This window comes from Elephantulus edwardii, unplaced genomic scaffold (genome assembly GCF_000299155.1).
Source record: "Elephantulus edwardii isolate Elephantulus edwardi_28Jun2011 unplaced genomic scaffold, EleEdw1.0 scaffold00031, whole genome shotgun sequence".
NCBI lineage: Eukaryota > Metazoa > Chordata > Mammalia > Macroscelidea > Macroscelididae > Elephantulus > Elephantulus edwardii.
The window spans coordinates 9,473,816-9,496,564 of NW_006399781.1; the positions used below are offsets into that span (position 1 = coordinate 9,473,816).

Sequence of the window (22,749 nt, forward strand, 5' to 3'; positions counted from 1 at the left end):
GTGACCGCTCGTACCAGCTCCACAGGCTCTCCCGGCTGTGAAGCCACATTGCATGTCCAAGAGTAGCCAAGCACTTAACCAGCAGAGCTCCAGGGACTATGTAAATGGAGCACTGTTTTTAGCTGCATCAACTCCTAGGGAGCTCTGATGGCCTCGTGAAACAGGGCTGCGCTGCCAACTCAAAGGTGCATGGTTCAAATCCAATAGCTGCTCCTTGTAAGACAGCTGGACAGTCTCTTCCGGTGCAATTTACAACCTTTGCAACCCTGCTGGAGGCTTAGTTATGAGTCATTCCTGATTTGAGAGCATTAACAACAACAACTATTCACAATGACCTCATGTGAAAGGAAAATATAGTCCTATAAGGTTTTCTAGGCAGTAACCTTCCCAGCAGAGTCCAGAGTGGTTGAATAAATTAAAATTGTATCATAAGGTCTCCTTTCATAAATGAAATGCTGGTTTTGTTATGTACCATCAAAAAAAAGGTGAGCCAGCAAAGTGTGGAAATTACTGACATTACCCTGCTTGCCTGAACTGAGGACCTGAAGTGCTTGCTGCAGAAGGTCAAGGACTGCAGCCTTAAATATGGATTGAAGCTCAACATCAAGAAAACAAAGTTTCTCACCACTGGGCCAACTGGCAGCACCATGAGAGACAGTGAAGAATTTGAGATTGTTAACAGCTTCAGCTTGCTTGGTACCCAGAAGCCACTGGGACAGCTTGCTGTCAGAGACCTCTCCAGAGTACTGAAGAGCAATGATGTCAGTCTGGAGACTAAGGTGCACCTGATCCAGACCATGGTCTTTGCAATTACTTACTATGCATCAGAAAGCTGTACAAAGACTAAAGATGGCAGAATAATAATCAAGGCCTTTGAGCTGTGATAGTAGAGAAGAGTAATGAATATACCATGGACTGCCAAGAAAATGAACATGTTCCTCCTCGAGAGGGTGAAACCAGGCTACTCCTATGAGGGAAGGATTCTGAAGCTTCATCTGACATACTTTCAACATGTAAGGAGGGACGAGTCCTTGGAGAGGGACGTCATGACCGGGAGGGTGAAGTGACAGTGCAGGCAAGAAGACCCTCAATGAGATGGATTGATTCAGTGACTGGGATAATGGGGTTAAATGTCTGAGAAAATAAGGTTGGCATAGGATAGAGCAGAGTTTAGGGCTGTTGTACATTGGGTCTCTGCGTCACAGGCAACTCAACGACATATAACAACAACAAACAACAAACAACTAGGTTCCCATGCAAAATCCTGCGGAAGATTATCCAAAACAACTGGAACACTACATTAACTACCAGAAACATAAGCCAGGTTTAGAAGAGGTTGTGGCATTAGAGACATTACACCAATGTCTGGTGGCTCCTGGTTGAAAGCAAAGAGTACCTGAGGGAATGTCTATCTGTGTTTCATTGACTGTGAAAAGGCATGTGACTGTGTAGATCACAACAAATTGTGGCTAACCTTGAGAAGAGATCCCAGAATACGATTGTGCTCATGTAAAACCTATAATTGGACCAGGAGGCAGTTGTCAGAAACACTGAATGACTGCAAATCTAGAGTGAGTCAGGGATGTGTCCTGTCTCCCTACCTTTTCAATCTGTATGCAGAATAGATCATTGGGAAGGCTGGGCTCTTTGAGGAGGAATGTGACATCAGGATTGGAGGAAGACTCATCAACAATCTGTGTTATACAGATTACAAAACCCTGCTTGAGGAAACTGAGGAGGACCTAAAGTGTTTGCTGCAGAAGGTCAAGGACTGTAGTATTCAATATGGGTTGAAGCTCAACATCAAGAAGACAAAGATTCTCACCACTGGGCCAATTGGCAGCACCATGATAGATGGAGAAGAGAGAGATTGAGGTTGTTAACAATTCTACTTGCTTGGTTCCACAATCAACAGTCTTGGCACCAACAGCCAGGAAATCAAAAAAGGAATTGCATTGAGAAAGTGTGCGGTCAGAGACCTTGCCTAAGTGCTAAAGAGCCATGATGTCTAGAGACTAATGTGCACCTGATCCAGGCCATGGTCTTCGCAATGACTTGCTATGCATTAGAGAGCTGGACAATAACTAAGGATGACAGAAGAATCGATGCCTTTGGGTTATTATGATACTGGAGAAGAGTATGGAACGTGGACCACTAAGAGAACAAACAGATCTTGGAGAGGGTGAAACCAAGTTTCTCCTTGGAGGCTAGGATTTTGAAGCTGTGCCTCACTTACTTTGGGCACATGGTCAGAAGGGACCAGAACTTGGAGAAAAGCATCATGCTTGGAAGCACTGAGGGACAGCACAGGAGAGGAAGACCCTGAGGAGATGAATTCACAGTAACTGGGGTAATGGGAGTCGGTGTATCAGAGTCAGTGAGACTGGGTCAGGATAAAGCAGGCTTCAGAGCTACTGTATACAGAGTCACTGTGAGTTGCAGGGATTCAACTCAATGGAATCACCACCACCACCATAGCATATAACCATGGTTCTAAATTGGAACTGATGCATACCTGACCCTCCAGTAGGTTTTCAGAAGATGTAAATGGCATCAGAGGAGATGGACCATCTTTTTCCTTCAGTGCAGCTGGTAGATTCGAACCTATGCCTTTGGGTTGAGAGAACAACTCTTTACCACTAAGCCACCAGATAATGAATCTAAATTACCTATTTGCAAAACACAAAGAAAACCTAATAAAAATGTTTCACATTTTTCAAGAACTGTTTCTCCTTTTTTTTCCAGTTCATTTCCAAAAAAGTTTGCCTTTGGAAACTCTATGAACTTGAAGAAAAGATGAAAGTTTTGCATTCAAGACTTGGATTCATAGGGTCGCTATGGGCTGTCTACGACTCTACTCTATGGCATTTAAGAACAACAACATTACATTGTTATTTAATCTTCTGTGGGGGAAGAAATACTCCACATTTCAAAAGACCAGATTTGTGCTGGTACAAAAGAAAAAAATCACCTTTATTTTTACAAGGTATTTTCCTAAAGTATTATACACAAAACAAAGTTGAACTGTCTGTAGGAAAACAGAATAGAATCTTAGGAAATTACAGAAGAGTCAACATTGTGCTTAAAACTTTAAAATAGACAGGTTTTAAAAAATAGCACAGTAAGTAAGTGAAGAATATTGCAAGGTATGAACAGCTTTAAAAAGTGTATACAAACACAATAATGGCGTGGAAGCTCATATTAAAACCATCTCCAGATGATCAGCTTTCAGACATGATCAGGCTATTGAGAGAACACTGTGCCGATTTTAACAGAACAAGGAATTTAGCACAAACGGAAACAGGGCCCTTTTTCTTATTCACTCAACTCTCCGTTATCCATAGTAACCAAAGAGAGCAGTGACACATAGATAGCATTTCTAAATGGGAGTAAGTTGAAAATTTAATTGTGAGGAGTGTATTTGTGTTTGGACGTGAGAAATACCGATATTCCTGGAGTTCCCAGCATGGGTGAAATGAGTGGGCCCCACTCAGCTTCCCCGGATACCTGGGCCTGAGAGGAGACGCCATCCCCTCTCATTCCGCTTTTACTGTAGAAGCTTCAACTACAGCCGGCTTCCTTCATGCTGGCTCACGCCTCCTCTGGGGGAGGGAGTGGGGAACAAAACGGTTAAAACTTTGTTCTCCTCATGTAAAACTCCAAAGCATGCCGATGCAAATTTATAAACAGGATGCAGGAATAATCAAGAGTTGGCTGTTTAAATACTATTTCCTTTAACTTGTGCTTTTCTCTCTCGCCTGTTACACTACCATACCTGTCTTGGTGTTTTGACAGCTTCCTAAGTTATCTGGCTGCATCCTGTTACCCGAGGAGAGAATTAAATTTGTTTGAGAAGAGCTTGCTATGATCAGTTGCAAAAGAATATTTTATATTTTTTAAAAAGGCCAGAAGTGGAGGTTAGTAAACAAAGCCTCCACTCCAGAGGAAAAAAACCTAAATCCTTAATTGAATCAAAGTACTTCAGGAAAACAACTGTATTGTTTGTTTTGTTTTGAAACACAAATGAACCACTGTCTTTCTTTTCTAGGAAAGCAACTATTGTCTTTGGGATTTTTCTCAAATTTTAAATCTTGACATTTCAAAGTTAAAAATAAAACAAATAAAAGCTAGATTTGATCTTTAAAGCCTTCCTTTTTCCCCTATGTACCAAATAGCTACTAACCATGAAAAGTATTTTATTGGCATTGTCATTCCTCAGAAAAGTTATACACATACTTGAAACTCCTAAAAATTCCAAAATAAATCTTGGTTAGTGAAGCGAGCGAAAGCTGACACAGCCTTTGTTCTGGGTCCCATACCTAATAGCTTTTACAGTAACTTTCGAAAAGTGGGGCTGTGCCGTATTTCCAAGCATGTCCCTTCCATCCATCCACAGCCCACCCATGTCTCCACATGAGGAGATGACCAAGCCCGAATTATAAAGCTTTAATATCTCTCAATGTATAATTATTCATCAAAAGGCTACTTAATATGTCTGTGTTTGACGTCTAGAATACATGTTGTAGTCTACACATTTTCTAAAGTGCCTATAAATATGTTTATACAAATTAGCAATATAGTATCAGGATTACAGAGAAATATTTTCATATAATATAGAACAAAAAGGAGCCTAGAATTTAAGTTGCAACTACACGCTTATATTCTTATCTTTTCAGGAATGCAGGCATGAAGAACCCGTCCTGGTTCAATCATCTGTGATCTTTAGAGGATTATTAATGTTTAAAAGTGCTAGGACGAAAAATGAATTCCTGCTTGTGCTTATTGAGGAAAGGCTGTTTTGAGATCCAGGTGCATCTGATATTCAGAATCCAATGGGACGCTGCCAGTTCTACAAAACATACGGTAGTAAGTGCAGCTTAGGGAGCTTCTAATTACAAAGAGATTGTGCAAATATTTAAAGTGGTATTAACCATTATTAAATCCAAAATTTCCATTAAAAGTGTGGCTAATCTGAAGTGGCAGTTCAGGAGTTTAAAAACTGGAGCCGAGGCAAAAGTGGCAGATAGTACAGATAGAGGGCTCAGCTGAAACACTCACGGTCCTGGGACCACGAGCTCAGGGCTGCAGGGTGGGGGTGGGTGATTCCCATTTTATTTGACAGGTAAGAATTTGGGCCTCTAGTAGAAAACAGAAGGGGCAAGTAGAAAGAAAGCCCTCTGTATGCCCACCCCGGGGTTCAGTGAGCTCACCCTCGGGGGGACATGGCAGAGCCCTGGTGTCACTGTCCCAGCAGCTATGAGTGTGTGACCATAACGTCCACAGACACCTCTCCATGCCAGCAGAGCCCCTCGGCCCGCCAGCCTCCACCTGCCCAATCTGGAACTCCTCTAACCCCCTTCTGGTTACACTGGTTGATCTTTTAAATGTCAGTGAGGAGACATTTTATGCTGCATTCTCATCTACCATAGAGAGTTTTTACTAATACTGCTTTCAAAGCAAAATGCATACTCTGGCTTTTAAACCCTATGGACATTTTTGGCACCTAACAAAGAGTCCTTGTGAATCACTGAACTCCACACACAACCATGACAGGAGGACCTTCCTGGAGTGGTGTGTAGTAATTGCTATGTCCCAGCTGAGTTAGAACTGACTCACAGCCGAGCCTCCAGGTTTTCAGAGGCAGCCAATCCCAGGATAGGAGATCGTCCAGCTTTCTCTCATGGAGCAACTGGTGGATTCAAACTGAACGCCTCTGGGTTGGCAGCACAACTCCTTACCACTAAGCCACCAGAGCGCCTTAGGGACAGTGTGTGGAGAGAGCCACACAGAGGCATCAAGGAAGACACGCAAGTCTCTTATCTCTTCAACTAGTAAGCAACGCTTGTAACATTATCTGGTCGGGGACAGCTAGGCTACCAAGGGCTTCTCTCTAGCTTCATTAGACCACAGTTCCAATTTCCTGGACTTTTGGCTATGCCTGGCAGACAGGAGATTTGGAGAAATGGCAGGTAACTAACTCACATGAGAATACTCAATGCAAATGGAGATTAGGAATATATTTCTAAAGAGAGCTAATATCAACTCAGAATTATCCACTATTTGGTGTGTGAGTGAGGGCCTGTATAGCAGACCATGACTATTACTGGAGTGAATATTACACAGAATATTTTCTCCTGGCTTAGCAGTGAACCATTGCAACTGCCTTACATTTGCATAAAAATCCATGCATCACACGGAATTCTAATCCATTTCTCACCTAAATCATTCTAATGCTTCATACAATCAAATGAAGCAGAATTAATCAAACCTATTAGATTCATTCCTAATCCCTAAAGGACTGCTTTCTTTAGCATTTCCATGCTAACTAAAACTATTATTTTTTTTCTTAAAACTTCAGATGTGGCTGCCTCCTAAATATAACAGCTATATTACTTCTTAAAAGTTTTCCCCAGATTTGAAGAGCAATTAAGAAAAGTACGGGGAATGCTAGGGAACCCACCTAACAGCCCAGTTAATATGCTGCACCGCCTCCCCCTGACAGCCCGCTGCCCCCCATCAGCCCACCTGCCCTGCCCTCGTGCCTGCCCTGGATCCTGAAACCTGTGTGTGTCCCCCTTGCCAGGCTGTGGGCTCCTTCATGTCAGGGGCCAGGCTGCGTCAATTCAGCCCATGGAGGGGAGGTGCTTAGCTGGTCAGAGCATGAAGTTAAAGATGTCATCTCTTCTCAGTGAAAGCCTAGCTCAGCCCCGGGGCCTAGAGAGTTGTGGACAGTGGTCATAAGCAGGGGCAGAGCTGGCCTCCAGTGACCTCCCGAAGTCAGCTGAGGGACACTGGACCACCCTGGACACCCTGTCCCTGACCAGTTCAGGTGGCGGGAGGCGGGGAGGGGCCACTGGTGTCCCAGGGCCCACCTGGGGGCAGCCTCCAGGTGTGGCTGGCAGGACTGTCTGTCAGCTCGCCACCTGGAACCCCAAGAGTTTTGCCGTGATGGCCTGGTTCTGTAGGAAACACCGCACTGTCTCCCAGACTCTGGGAGGGCCCTCGGTCTGATCCATGAGACTATATCCTTGTTACATCCCGTTCAAAGTCCCAGTGAAATTAAGGCTGGGTCACAACTCATGACGTCAGATGCTACATAGAAAGGAAGTCTAGATACAAAAGAAAGACACTGAGAGTACAAAGGAGGTCTTAGAAGACTACTTCAAGAGAGGCCTACTCAGCAGACGTGGAGCTGCTACGCTTGTGAGGGGGGTTAGAAAACATGTGTTGGAAAGAGGGGTCCTCAGACAGAAGTGCAGACGCCCAGCGTGGACGCGGCCAGGCGGCCTGGGGCTCACACGGTGGTCTCGATGGTCTCGATGACCTCCAGGTCGGACTGCGACGGGGACAGGAGGGTGCACTCGTCCGGCTCCCAGCTGCTCTCGGGGCTGTAATCTTCCTCGGAGCTGAGCTCCGCACCTTCCTCCGTGTCCTCGTCACACGACTCCACGTAGTGGGCCCCGATCGCGTTGATCCCCGAGTCCTCCGAGCTCGAGGGGGACGAGCAGTGATCCATTTTTGGCGTATTGCTCTCTTTTGGAATTAAGGCATCGTGTGCGGAGCCCCGCTCGGGGCTCGTTCTGTGCGGGTGCGGGGCCTGCTGCTTCTGCACGTAGCACATCTTGCCGTTGATGCACTTGACCTGATAGTTGTCGATGAAGAGGTCTGAGATCATGCAGTACCTCGGGGAATCCGGGGGCAGGGGCGGCTGGAAGGCGGACGCGAACTTGAGAAAGTGTTCCGTGAGGGACACCGAGATCTGGATGGTGTTTGTGGGTCCCTGAGGCTGCGCGGGAATCTCGGTGCTGGGGAGCCGCTCCACCGGCGTCATGGGCTGGTACACGTACTTGCCTGTGGGAACAAAGGAGAGGTTGGAACTCTGCCACAGCACTCACTGCGTCACCACCTCACCCTAATCCGCAAGGCCCTCGTGAGGCCCCAGAGCTCCCTTACAAATACTGAGTGACGTCCCCAAAACTAGCAATCAAATCACTCAAGCCTGTTAGAATCAAACGAAGACAAGTACGGTATAAAACAGTTTTCATCTAAGAAATACAAAACACTTGATAAATCTTAGTTTACGCATTTTCCTAGTGCCTTCAGAAGGTAGGTGGGGGGCGGCCAACCCACTGTCTCAGGTTAAATTCCGACTCACAGTGGCCTTACTGTGGTTAGGTGCCACTGGGCCAATTGAGCTCTTGATGACCTTGTGCGTAACAGATCAAAGCCCCGGTTAACCCCGCACCCCACAGCTCCGCTGTGCTTTCAGCCCATCCCTGCAGTCACGCGCCTATCTCTCTTTGAGGGTCTTCCTCTCCTTTACCCTTTATGTTTCCAAACATGATGTCCCCCTCCAAACGTGTCATCCATAGCGTGTAGGACAACATGCTGACCAGCGGTCCCGAGTCTCCACTGCTAAAATGCACCAGTGGCTCCACTGGGCAAAGGTAGACGGTTTTCTCTCATGAACATCTATCTGAAGCCTGGGAAGCCCACGGGACGGTGACTATGAGTCAGAGTGAGCGGGTCAGCAGTGAGTGACCCCCAGGACAGCGCAAATCTGCTGCGCCTTTGCCCTGTGAAGCCGGGGAGTTCAGAACGCCGAGTGTTCAGGCAGCAGCCTTCCCACCAGGGGCTCCTCGGGGTGGGACAGCTTCATTTCACACAGCTTTAACCAACCCACCAATCCTGCTGGAGCATGGAAGGCTGTGACGTAGTATGCTAAACCCACAAACTGTAACATAATGCCATCATTTCCTGTTTTATTTTTAATTATGCGTTAACATATTCATTACAAAGCTGATGAATAGTCAACTTGTCATTAGCATCATGGAAGGCCGTCATGTTCCAAGGCCTTGATATTGTCCATCAGGATGCGTATGTGTGTGCAGGTGTGTCTTCAGTCATCGCTGGCCTAGCATGTCCCGGTCACTCTCAAAGCCCGGGTAAAGGTCAGGGTGGACATGACCTCTCTTAGGACAGCAGGCTCATCAATAGCCAAGGACGAGCCGATGAGGAGGTTTCTCCCTGAGTTCCACTGGCTCTAATCGACCCAATCAAACGGAAGTACAGGCTCAGGGGACACGGAGGGCCCTGGGCTGCTTCTCGGAACACAAGCCGCTCATTTCCTGGCCTCTCCTCCAACCTGGGGTGTCTCAATTGTTTCTCGGTCACCTGGTATCAAAACCTAAACGGGTCAGCTCCTCATGGGTCCCTTTCTTCTTCTCTTTTACCTCATCCAACAAACCCTTAACAAGCTTCCAGAGGGCTAAGGAAATAGAACTGAAAACTACCCACTCTTTAAGTCTGGAGTGATTTTAAAATAAAAAGCTGGAAGGAAAGAAAACAAACAAACAAGCCACCAAACGGCCCACTAACAACTCTGAAAACCCAAGGATGGCTGGTGCCCAAGTGGGAGGCATTTTCCGGAGCGCCTCCTGATTGAGTCCAGACTCGTCAGTCAGTTTGTGCCAGATCTTCTGCACATGTCTCTGACATGGAACCTCAACCTCAGCAACACTGACATTTCTTTACCAGCTTCTTTGTTTAGGAGACTGTCCCGTGCACCTCTGGCCTCTGTCCACCAAATGCCAGTGCTGTCTCCTCTACAAGCTGTGACAAGTGAGCGCATCTCCAGACTTTGCCAAATATCCCTGGGGAACAAAAGCGCCTGACTGAGAACACGGATCATGGCATTCTCACAAGCTCTGATTTGCAAGTCACTGCTCGTGCAAGACACCTGCTCCTGTCAGATGGCAAATTCTTCTATGTTAGGAATAACATTTTAACACAAAATGTCTTGTGGTTGTAGTGGTGGTGGTTGTTACGTGCTGTCGAATTGCCTATGACTCAAAGTGACCCTATGCACAACAGCTCTGAAGCCTGCCCTGTCCTGAGCCAGTCTCCCTGACCCTGACACACCTACCCCCATTGCCCCAGTGACTGTCAGTCTGTCTCATCTGGGGTCTTTCTCTCCTGAGCTGTCCCTCCACCCTTCTGAGCATGATGTTAGGTTTTTAAACAAGCCTAGCAGAAATAGCAACTGCAAATCAGAAATGTGAGTAAAAAGTTATGCCACAAACAGGCTTCTATTATGATCACTCGGCCTGCGTGTGACGTCTACTTCAGTTCTGTGACTCCTGCGTGAGAAAGAGGTGTCTGTCCACTTCTGCAAAGCCTTCCAGCCTTGGTATCCTACGGGCAGCTCTACTCTGTCCAGCAGAGCTTCAGAGTCAGAACTGACTCGCTGGCAGTGGGTCTGGTTTTGGTTTTCTGACTCTTACTCCAAAACCAGACCCCTTAGTGGAGATTGTGAGGATGGCACAGGACAGTGCGAGGTTCGAGTCTGCTGTTCCCAGGGTCGCTAGGAATCACAGTCAATTCAATGGCACCTGACAACAATGACAAAGTTCTCCACAGCAGCTCTGCTTCACTCTGGCATGTAAACGCGTGGAAAAGGAACAATGAAATGATTATGCTTTTGTGTTTCCAGGTTTGCTGCAAACCCTGGACATGTGTCACACAAGTTCTAGGATTCACTAAATAAATGAGAAGAATGGAGTCAAGTGAGCTGGAGAATTATACTGCAAATACCCCAGGTTAGCGTCACTGCTATCTGTAAAAGTGGGCAGTACTACTTATCAGGCAGAGTACAAATGAGCTAAGAGCTAGCATGGGGGTCGCACGCAGCTGGACTCGATGCCAGCTGGCAGTGGTTTGGTGCCGTGTTACCTCTGCCCCTGACCCTACAGGAACGCCTCCTGAAGGGGCAGAAAAAGCTCCCTCCAAACCCACTGCCGGGTTCCGGCCAGGGTTAGGGAAGGGATAGGGCCTGGGTCTTTTTTTTATTTCTGGCAATTATGCTGATGGTTACTGAGTTCAGGAAGGTGTGGGCAGCAGGCACTCAAGTAAAGCTTATTGCAGGATGCTGATTAAGTTCATTCTGGCCACGGAGGTGGAGGCTTTTGCATTAGTGACCCACTTGTCACAGCTATGAAAGAATCCTAGCAGCTGATTCCTGTCTGCCAGAAATCCTCTCGAAAGGGCAAGAAGGAAGTCTCCTCCATAAACAGTGTTGGGAAAGTGGATTTCTACAAGCAGAAAAATGAAGCTTGATCTGTGCTCAAGCCATACACAGAAACACTTTATGAACTTTGTAAGTAAACCAGTATACATTTTTTTTTAAAAAAAAGAAATATTAAAAAGTGGATTAAAGATCTAAATGTGAAAACTGAATAGAATCCTTACAAAGGCAACACTATCAGACCTGGCTTTAAAAAGAGGAGTATCTAATATAATAATAAAGACACAAAATAAATAAATGGGACTTCATAAAAAATTTTGGTAACTTTTGTTCATCAAAAGAAGATGACAATGAAATGGCCACCAAACAACATGAAAAGAGGCTGAATATCACTCTCCACCAGGGAGATGCACACAAGAAGCACAACAAGCGAGGTCAGTCACAGCCATGGGTACAGAAAGTGCATGCAGGGTGGGGAAGGACGAGCGTGACCATAATTAACTCTACAAGGTGACAGTCCCCACCAACAACATCCACAGGACCAAACAGCTACAAGGTCAGAAATGTGCCCCCACCCCAGCTCCTGCACCTACTTCCACTAATCACTGGGTCCTGTATGCGTTGCCAATGACTCACGGTTGTGGCATTGGGTTTGTTAAGGAAACAAGGCAAAGGATATACCACACAGTGAAAGTCCAAACTGAGTGAACAACAATCCCAAGCCAGGTTAACAGCAAGAGACAATTCTTCAGTTAGTTCAGATAATGTCTTAAGAAAGAGGGGTGGGAAAAAAAGAGGGGTGGACAACAAGTATGAGATATCATCTGACACCAGTAAGAATAGCAAAATTTAACAGAACAGCAAACATCAAATGCTGGCGAGGTTGTGGAGAAACTGGAACCCTTACTCACTGTTGGTGGGAGTATAAAATGGTGTAACCACTATGGAAGGCAGTATGGCACTTTCTCAAAAAGTTGCAAATAGAGATAACATTTGATCCAGCAATTACACTACTGGGAATTTACCTTAAAGAAACCATAACTGCCACCCAAGCAGATATATGCACACCCATGTTTACTGTGGCTTTGCAACAGCAAAGAGCTGGAAACAAGCCAGATGTCCATCAACAAATGAATGGATGGAGAAGCTCTTGTATATTCACACAATGAAATACTATGCAGCATTGAAAAACAAGGAACTCATGAAATATTATACAAAATGGGTGACCCTGGAGGACATTATGCTGAGTGGAATATCTCAGTCACAAAAGGACAAATATTGCATAGTGCCACTGTTGTAAAATGGGACTGACATCGGGGTTGAGGGAAGGCAGAAAAGAAGGGGAACAATGATGTATACTGCATTGAAACAGATGAGGCAGAAAACTGTTTAAAAGGGATATATGAATGGGTATTCTTGTCATTACAGAAGTCCAGAGTGAAGGCTACACAGTGGAGTGGATTTGGTGGGGAGGGATTGCATAACAATGAAAGAGGTTTTTCTTTTTCTTTTCAAGGAGCAGAGTGAATTGTTGGGGGTGGGAGTGGATAGGGAGAAAAGTACAACAATGAAAGACTGGAATCCCTAAGTCTCTGAAAACTTTCATTAAAATAAAATAAAAGACTTGAAAGTCCAGGTTCAGTCCAGCAACACAAATGCAAGTAGCTTCTGGCCTCCTCAATGACGCAGCAAGGTCAGTCTCACAACAGTCAGCCCTTCCTTCAATCATCCAGTAAGCAGAACCTTTAACTCTGGCTCTGTCTCCAGGGCTCCGTCAGGCCACCCCTCACCGCAGTCTCTAGGAGTCTAGCCAGCTTGCACCATGACGATGGCCTCACAGAGGCTGATGAAGCAGAAGATGCTGATCAATGGGTGAGCCAGGTGAGCTCAGGAAGCTGGAAGCCATGCCCCAGAGGGGTGAAGGAAATGGCTGTAAAAGTAATTTTAAAAGTCGTAACATGAAATAAGCTTAAAGAAAAGAGATCAGAAAATGCTAAATGCTGGTAAGGATGGAATGAAGGGGATTGAAGACGCCAGTGTTCACCGTAGGACAGTTCACAATAGTCTAAATGCCCATGAGTGGATGACTGGATGAACAAAAAAGGTGGGCACACACATGCTGGAACACTAATTGGGCAGAAAAATAAATAGAGGGGTTTTTTTTAGATTTTATTTTAATAATTTTAATGAACACTTACAGAGATTTTGGATTTCCATTCATTCATTGTATTTTTTTTTTTACACATGCTACTGAAGTCATCACACTGAGTAAGTCAATCACGAAAGAACAAAAATTATTATTATTCCCAGGTTCTCTTTGATGTAAAAAGTGGTTAATTATATTAGAATGTTTAAAATAGAAATAGTTTTAAAGCATTGATTCAATGTAAACATTCCATTTTTGTTGTTGTTTATATTGATAGTCAAGAATGACTGGAGATTTCCAGGCACTGGAGGGGCGTTCAAGGTGTTCAAAGGTCATCGTTTGATTAGCACTGCCAGCCTGTGACCAAATCTTCCTGAGTCTCTGCTACACCCTGACTGGGCCACAGCTTTCAGCCACCCCACTGCCCTCATTCTCAAGCCCTACCATCCACTTCCTTATCTCCTGTCATTCAGTTTTTCAAACTAATCATTTCCTGTGCTAAGCACATATTAATAGCTAACATATCATGTCCAAATAGCAAGCAAAAGAGAGCCATGTCCTGCCTCCTAGAGTTTACACTCTAGAAGAGGACACACAAACAATAGTAAGTCACAAGAAGGCAGGTTAAGTGCAAATCTCCAAAAGTGAGTAGCAAAAGGGCAGGAAGAAAAAGCAAAATCAGTCAGTGATTAGAAATTTTATCTGGTTCTCAGTGAATGCAGATTTGCTGGAGCAGCTAAAGCTAAATTCTTCCCCAAAATTACTGCCCTAAAGAAATCTTTCAATCTTAAACAGAAACTATCCCCTGAAATCATCTTTAACCCAAACAACAGGTAATCAGAAAAGAATATCCACCTTGACACTGTGCTCTCTTCAAGAATTACCTAAATGAGATAAAATCAACAGCTGCTACTTGGAAGGCAAAAGGAGCTTAGGAGGCGGTGGGTTTGTGTGGATGATGGTGAAACTATTAGGAAAAGGATGTAAAAAAAGGTGGCAGAGAGGAAGAAAGGACCCAGTGTCTCTGAATTGTACATGGAGAGACTGTTGAACTGATGTGTTTTGCCTTGTATATTATCACCAAAGCAAACAGGAAAACAACAACAACAACAACCCTAACTTTTGAATGCTTGGCTTGGCTGAGTGTCAGGGACGACATTGCTGAGAAGAGGATACATCACTTAAGGGCTGAGGGGACATTATCCAGGGAAAGAGGAGAGAGGAGGCAGAACAGCTAGAGGATGCTGAGCCCAATGAAGAGGACGCACCAGCCAGGCAGCATCTGAGAGCCCAGGTTAAGGGCTGGGGATTTTCTCTCAGACTGGAGAATATCATCACACAGTTTTAAGAAGAGAACTGGCATGATCAGATTGGCTCTTTCATTTCTATCTGCCTTTCTTATTGTATGTGTTTAGAAAGAGTTGAAGAGTTGGTTCAAAGCACTCAACAGACCTGAACCTCCTCATGGGCATGCATAGATCTGGGAGGAAGTGGAAGAAAGTACCACCAAACCATCTGCATGGAGCAGGAGCCTCTCAAGATAGAAGGTCTCTGATCTACACTCTCCTGTCATGGTTTTTACACTGTGAAGGATGGGCCATGTATACAGTGAGACCTGCCTTAAAATAGCATTTCACTAAGTGCTACGAAGAGTTTTTTACCACATTCACGACGCTGGTCTGCTTGCTGAAACTGAGGAGGACCTGAAGTGCTTGCTGCAGAAGGTCAAGGACTGCAGGCTCCTATATGGATTGAAGCTCAACATCAAGAAAACAAAGATTCTCACCACTGAGCCAACTGGCAGCATCATTATGGATAGTAAAGAGATTGAGATAGTTACCAGTTTTAGTTTACTTGGTTCTATGTCAACACTCTTGGTAACAGCTGCCAGGAAATTAGGAGACAAATTGCATTGGGAAAGTCAGCTGTGAGGGGCCTCTCAAGAGCACTGAAGAGCAATGACGTCAGGCTGGAGACTAAGGTGCGCCTGATTCAGGCTATAGTCTTTGCAATTACGTGCTATGCATCAGATAGTTGGACACTGAGTAGGGATGATAGAAAGAGAATTGATGCCTTTGAGCTGTGGTGCTGGAGAAGAGTGTTGAATATACCATGGACTGCTAGGAGAACAAACAGGTTTGCCCTGGAGAGGATGAAGCCAGAATGCTTCTTGGGGGCAAAGATTCTGAGGCTTCATCTGACATACTCTGGGCATGTTGCAAGGAGGGACTGGTCCTTGGAGAGGGACATAATGTTTGGGAGAGTGGAGGGACGGTGCAGGAGAGGAAGACCCTCGATGAGATGGATTGATTCTGAGAATGGAGTGGTAGGAATGAGCGTGTTTGAGACAGCGGGGTTGGCACAGGATTGAACAGGGTTTAGGGCTCTTGTATATAGGGTCACTATGAGTCGCAAGTGACTTGATGGCACATAACAACAACAACAACAATCTGAAGAGATGACAAAACCTTGCTTGCTGAAACAGAAGAGGATGTGAGGCATTTGCTGCAGAAGATCAAGGACCATAGTCTTCAATACAGATTGAAGCTCAACATCAAGAAGACAAAAATTCTCACCGAAGGGCAAATTGGCAGCTTCATGATGGACAGAGAAGAGATTGAGACTGTTGATAACTTCAGCTTGCTTGACCCCACAATCAACACTCCTAGCACCAGCAGTGAAGAAATCAAAAGACAAATTGCACTGGGAAAGTCAGCTGTCAGGAACCACGCTATAGTACTGAAGAGCAATGATGTCACTGTAGAGACTAAGGTATACATGATCCAGGTAATAGTCTTCACATTTACTTGCTATGTATCAGAGAGCTGAACAATAACTAAGGATGACAGGATTGATGCCTCTGAATTGTGGTGCTGGAGAAAAGTATGAATATACCATGGACTGCAAGGAGAACAAACACTTCTGTTCTGGAGAGGGTGAAATCAGGCTGCTCGTTGAAGGTAAGTATTTTGAGGCTCTATCTCACATACTTTGGGCATGTGGCCAGGGGGGACCAGTCATGGAGAAGGATATCATGCTTGGAAGGGTAGAGGGATGGTGCAAGAGAGGAAGAATGAGGATGAGATGAATTGACTCAGTGACTGAAGCAATGGGGTTAAGTCTATCAGAGATGATTATATAGGCTCAGGATAGGGCAGAGTTCAGAGCTAATGTACGTGGGGTCACTATGAGTGGCAGGTAACTCGATGGCACGTAACAATCTGAAGAGAAAAATAATGAAAGCTCGTGCACTCTATCTTTCTTGCATATAAGCACTCGACAGTCCAACTCATAGGACTCCCCCTCCCACTGGGTCACTGTGGCTGTAAGTAAAAAAGGGAGGAGACTGCTTATATGCACATATCTGTTGTTTATAGGGTCACTATGAGTCACAGTCTCCTTGACAGCATATATAACCTCATTACACTCACGGCCATCTAGTCGGGACCTACACCCTCCAGCAGGTCTTCAGATACTGTAAACCACAGGAGAGATCGTCTACCTCTCCCCGTAGAGCAGCTGATTCAAACCACCTGCCTCTGGGCTGGCAGCACAGCTCCTTATCACTAGGCCACCAGAGCTCCCTATAACCTTGCTTTAAAAGAGAAGTCAATGTCATGGCCACGGAGATGGAGCTGACTTCTTGTTGATCCCCCAGAGGGTTTTTAGAGGCTTTCAATTATATGGGAGGAGATTCCTCATATTTTTTCTTTCTGTGGAGAAGCTGGTGATCCGAACCAAGTAATTTTAGGTTAGCAGGACAATACTTGACCGACTAGGCCACCAGAGCTCTAACCCTGCTTCTTCTTGTTGTTTGCTGTCTTTGCTGTCAAGTCAGAACTAATTCATAGCTGACCCTCCAGTAGATTTTCAGAGGCACTTAACCACACAGGAAGAGACTGCCCATCCCTCTCCTGCAGAGCAGCCAGTGGATTTTAACAACATGCCTTTGGGATTGCAGCTTCTTACCACTAGAGCTCCTCAAAGTCAAGTCCAACCTGAAGTTTTATGGCTAAGAGATACATATATGTAACAAACTCTTGTCTATCTTAACAAGTAACAGCAAATGACTAAGGGAAAAGGGAAATGTAAAATGCACTCCTTCAAGAATCCAGTTTGAGTCACACAAGCCACCAGACACACAGAGGAAAGATTAGTAAGAAATCAGGAGGTATAGGCTGTCCAGGGTGCAGCAGTTCAGGGGGAAGCGTGACGGCTGCAAGCGCTGGAAATGGCTCCTCAGAAACGTGGAATGTAAATGGAAAAAGAGTGATGAGCTGCACAAAACCAAGTGAAAACGCCTTGTGAAAAACTACAGAGGCAACGGTGGGTGTGGTTACCCCACCCTATGGTAACAGAGCCTAGTCTCAACCCCACTCACCTGGACACACCCCCCACAACACCCTAGTGAGGTCTGCTGCAGTAAGAGGCCTCACTGACTACACCCGCACAGTGGGACCCCTTGAGCCTGCAGACAAACACACAGGTTACAGGGTCCCTTCTAGGGCCAGCAAATTCAGTTTAGGAAGACGGCACTGGAGGTGGTGGCGGAGCAGAGAAGGAGAATTCTCTGAGGCTCCTAGTTTCTTTGGAGGGCTGGACAGGGCTTCTTCCTGCAAACATGTCTGAACTCCTTCCATCCAACGTGGAAAGCGTTTCTTATCTACGTGGAGCTGTTCGGCAGAGCTGGTGTAATTCAGTAATTGGTTAGTAAAGGGAGATGAGACGGCACTGGAGGTGGTGGCGGAGCAGAGAAGGAGAATTCTCTGAGGCTCCTAGTTTCTTTGGAGGGCTGGACAGGGCTTCTTCCTGCAAACATGTCTGAACTCCTTCCATCCAACGTGGAAAGCGTTTCTTATCTACGTGGAGCTGTTCGGCAGAGCTGGTGTAATTCAGTAATTGGTTAGTAAAGGGAGATGAGGGAGCCTTCTTCCAGGAACGGGTCACTAGGGGTGGGATGGAGCATGAAAACCATATGTTGAAAAGAACAGAATGGCTGCTGACAGCGCACGCAGAGTCCCAGCCAGTATTTATTAAGTGTCTGCAATTTGCCGTGCAGGGAAACACTCGGAGAAGCGTGATGGAGGGGAGAGAACAGACGGGAACGCGGCTGACTGCTGGAGCAAGTGCCCTGATGAGGTGAGAGAAGCTGTGTGCGCAGTACCCCTTCTCAGCTAAAGACGGACATTAATGGTACAAGTCATGATCTCTGTTGGTTTGGCTTTTTTCTTTTCAAATAACAAGCTTTTATCATTTGAGCATGTCAGGAGACCATTTCAGCTCCTGCCTGTCTCTGTCACCAGTTCACGGGCTAAATTATCAGACTGGACAAGAGAATCCTAACACTGTGTGTGTTGGGTTGGGGGGGGGTGGGGGGCGGAGAGTGGAGGGGCCTTTTGCAAACAAAGGCACTTCCTAGGGGAGGCAGCGAATGTGGTGAACCTGGAATACGATGACTCGGGCGGCAGTGTTCTGCTATTTCACTAGCATGCTGTCAGACAGTCGGCAGAGAGCAAACACCTTATTCAGAGCTCAAAGTCACTGTGTCACCTTGGAACCAACACAGAGCTGACCCTCCCCTGGGTTTCTGAGGCTGTAAACCACACAGGAGGAGATTGCTCATCCTTTCCCTCAGCACAGCCACTCATGGATTCAAACTGCCAGTGAGGTGTGGCCTCTGAAGGAATAGTGATAACTATGCAGACACAGCCCCCTAAACGAGTCATCAGAGATCTAAAGGGCAGATACTGCGGATGGACGCATGCTAGAAAGCCGTATAAGACACCTGTCACACCTATTAATGACGAGAGCACGGGAAGTTCGGAAAATCCCAAGAACAGAACACCAGTCTGTCTGGTGTAAGGAAAACACGATCTTGACGCGGCTAAAGTATCTATGCCTTAGAGACTTAGCATCAGGGGCTCTGTAGACATTCATTGAATTTTTTAAGTTGTTATCTTTGTTAAAGGTTATTTTTATAGGAAACACTACTGTGCATCATTCAAGGACTGCATTTTGAGAATTATACCAACCAAAATGGCATTCTGGAACTTCGTTTTTCTGAATACCAAGTCAAAACAAAAATGAAACACACGCTAAATATCAATGAGATGCAATTTAAAGTCAAGTGATCTAACATTTATGTACAGGAGTTTCATTTCCTTCTATTTTCTGAGGCCGAGTCTCTAGGGAGTTCCACTGCTAACACAAAGGTCGGGCCTGGCCACCTCGGCTCCTCAGCAGGGAGATGAACAATCTCCTCCCGTGCGATTTACAGCCTCTGAAAACCCACTCGACGGTCAGCCATGACTTGGCTGCACCTTGATGTTAATGATTTTGAGTTTGTTATATGACACAAAGTAAATGCACTTATATTTTTTTATTATCTCAATTTGAATAATTACCTTATGTTTCTCTAGGATCTGTGGTTGGGTCAACCAATTTCAGAATCATTACTACTATGGAATCCAGAGTTTTAAGGTCAAAACCCAAAAACCCACTGCCACTGAGTCAATTCCGAGTCATGGAGACATTCCTGGGCATCCACGGCTGTAATCTCTATGAGAGGAGACTACACACCTTTCTCTCTGGCAGCAGATTTCAAGATTTGGTTAGTAACCAAGCACCTAATGTCCTCCCCCACTAGGTACATTAGGTACTTGAATAGCACTAGGGATTCTGAGAGTTTAGGGGTGCTGTTGTTGTCGTTAGGTGAAGTTGTGTCCAGTACAACTCATAGCGACCCTGTGACAACAGATCTGAAACCTGTTCTGTCCTGCGCCATCTTTACTCTTCCTGACACACTAGAGCCCAATGGGGCAGTCACCATGTCAATCCACTTGGTCGAGGGTCTTCCTCTTCTTCACTGACCCTCCACCCTTCCCAACATCATGTCCCTCTCCAAGGAATAGCCCCTCCTAGCAACATGTCCAAAGTATGTGAGGCAAAGCCTCATCATCCTTGCCTCCAAAGAGCACTCCAGCTGCACCCTCTTCAAGACATATTGGTTTGTTCTCCTGGCTGTCCATGGCATGTTCCATGCTCTTCTCCAACACCACAGCTCAAAGGTGTCAATTCTTCTGTCGTCACTATTCACTGTCCTGCTCTCATATGTATAGCAAATGACTGGAAAGACCATGGCCTCAATCAGATGCACCTTAGTCCTCAAACTGACATCACTGAGAGGTCCCTAACCACAGGTTTTCCCAATGCAAAACATCTCCTGATTTCCTAACTGCTTGTACCAAGACTGTTAATTGTGGATCAGAGAAAGATGAAGCTGCTGACAATTTCAATCTCCTCTCCATCCAAAATGATACTGGTGTAAGGAAAACACGATCTTGTCCAGTGCTAAGAATCTTTGTTTTCTTGACATTGAGATGTTATCCATACTAAAGGCTGCATTCCTTGATCTTCTGCAACAGGTGCTTTAAGGCCTTCTCACTTTCAGCAAGCACGTTGTGTCATCTGCATAACACAGGTTATTGATGAGTCTCCCTATGGGTTAAATAGTGTCTATAATTCACTGCCAATTTCACTACTCCTGAATGGGGACAAGGAGGCTCAGATAACGGTACCAAAACTCAACATAAGGCTTTGTTCTTGACTGCTTCTCTCATATTAATTGGGTTGTAGGGAAATCTATGGAGTGAATCAGTCCACAGAAGAGACTGACTGTGGTAGGTTTTGCCCCTCAGCTCCACACTTTGCCATAGTGAGCCATGCTCCTTCAAGCACCTTACCTTTACGGCAAGTCCAGTGTTGAGCTTTCTCAGCAGATTCTGCTGGGGGGACACTGCAGGAGGAAAGGGCTCTCTGCTGTTGACCCCTGTATGGTGGAAGCAGGTGATGGACAGAGGACATCTGGTGAACTTCCGCCAAAGCCACATCCCAAGACATTGGTGGCCTCGCAATCTTGGCCTGACCTGGTGGCAGTATCCCTTCCCACATAGAAACCAGTGCTCTGAAGGCCTCCTGCTCCCTCAACCCGCCCACACCTTTAGTAGCTGATTGCCTGCACCCTGCCTGCACTCCAGAGACATGATTTCTGCTTTCACAGCAATTGCTGATCAGTCCCGCCCGGAGAACCAGCAAATGTCTTTGCTATTCCATGGGCTGAATTCCACAGTTTCTAATCTAGTCAGAATCCCAGCCTTGAGGATGTGGCCTCCTCCCTGTTATGCCCTTTCTCAGGTGTTCTCCCCCTGAGGGTCAGGAAGCCATATAGAGTCCCCTTGTATTTTAGTTACTCATTGGTTTTTAATAATTATATAAAATGCTCCCACTGTTTAACCCACTCTGTTGTTTCTATCTCGTGAGCAAACTAATTCAGTAACAATGATTAAAGTGTAATTTCAGTGCATGTTTTACTTGTCTATAGGAAAATCTAAGCATTATGCAGAGAAATGAAATAACTCATGCATCTAGAAGCTACTATTAGTGGTGGGTTAAGTGTTGAGTTGCTAACTGAAAGGTGGGCAGTATGAATCCATCTGCTCCTTTGTAGGAGGAAGCTAAGGCATTTAGAGCCTCAGAAACTGGTAGGTCACTAAGACAGAATCAGCTGGAGAGCAGTGGGTTAAATGTTACATATTTAATTGCTATCATTATTTACATGTTTAAAATGAAAAGTCTGATAACAAATTAATTTAAACAATTACATTTAATATTAATGAAGCAGAATTTCAAAGAATGCATTATAAACCCTATTTACTTAAAGAACACTATCTTGGCTACTTGAATATTACTTGATCAATAATTAATGCTGTACAAGCAAACTCCAACACTTAGGCATTTGGTATGCCTGAAATGGCTTCCCAGATCTAAATTAAATTCCATTTTGAATCAAATAATATTTAGCCTAAGAAATTTTACTTGTGCTGCTCTGATGGCAAGTAAGCATCTTGTACAGGTTTATCTTTGTCCTTCCTTTGATCATTCTTCCCCCAATGCTAAGGCAAGTAGTTTAACAACTTGTAACTTAAAGATTTGAAACACTGAAGATCAAGATGATAGCCTTCAATATAGAGTACATCCCAACATCAAGAAAACAAAAATCCTCACCCTTGGAACAACAGGCAACATCAAGACAGATGGAGAAAAAAAACTCAAGTTGTCAACAATTTTATTTGACCTGGATTCGCAATCAACATCCATGGTAACAACAGTAAAGAAATCAAAAGACGTGTTGCATTGGGAGCATCTGCTGTCAAGGATCTTTCCAAAGTGCTAAAGACCTACACTGTCAGTTTAAAGATAGGGTCCATCTGGCGGTTTGCCATTGTATATTCTATTACATTCTATGCATCTGAAAGTTGTGCAATGAATAAGGATGGCAGAAGAAGAACTGATGCCTCTAAGTCATGGTGTTGCAGAAGAGTGCTGAATATGCTGTTGTTGTTCTTGTTGTTGTTATGTGCCATCTTATCGACCCTATGTACAACAGCCCTAAACCCTGCTCTATCCTGTGCCAATCGCACAGCCTCCGAGGCACCCATCCCAATTACCCCAGTCACTGAATCAATCCACCTCATAGAGGGTCTTCCCCTCTTGCTCTGTCCCTCCACCCTCCCAAACATGA

General features: G+C 45.2%; 1 protein-coding gene across 1 annotated transcript in view; it reads right to left on the bottom strand.

Annotated features, from left to right (window-relative positions):
• Positions 1-7,293: 7,293 nt before the first annotated feature.
• Positions 7,294-22,749, bottom strand: part of LOC102865623 (chromosome unknown open reading frame, human C3orf70) — a 112,388-nt gene continuing 96,932 nt past the window's right edge. Inside the window, exon 2 of the mRNA XM_006884087.1 lies at positions 7,294-7,851. Within this exon, the coding sequence (XP_006884149.1) occupies positions 7,295-7,851 (557 nt within the window). The 3' untranslated portion in view covers position 7,294. The remainder of the gene's footprint in view (positions 7,852-22,749) is intronic.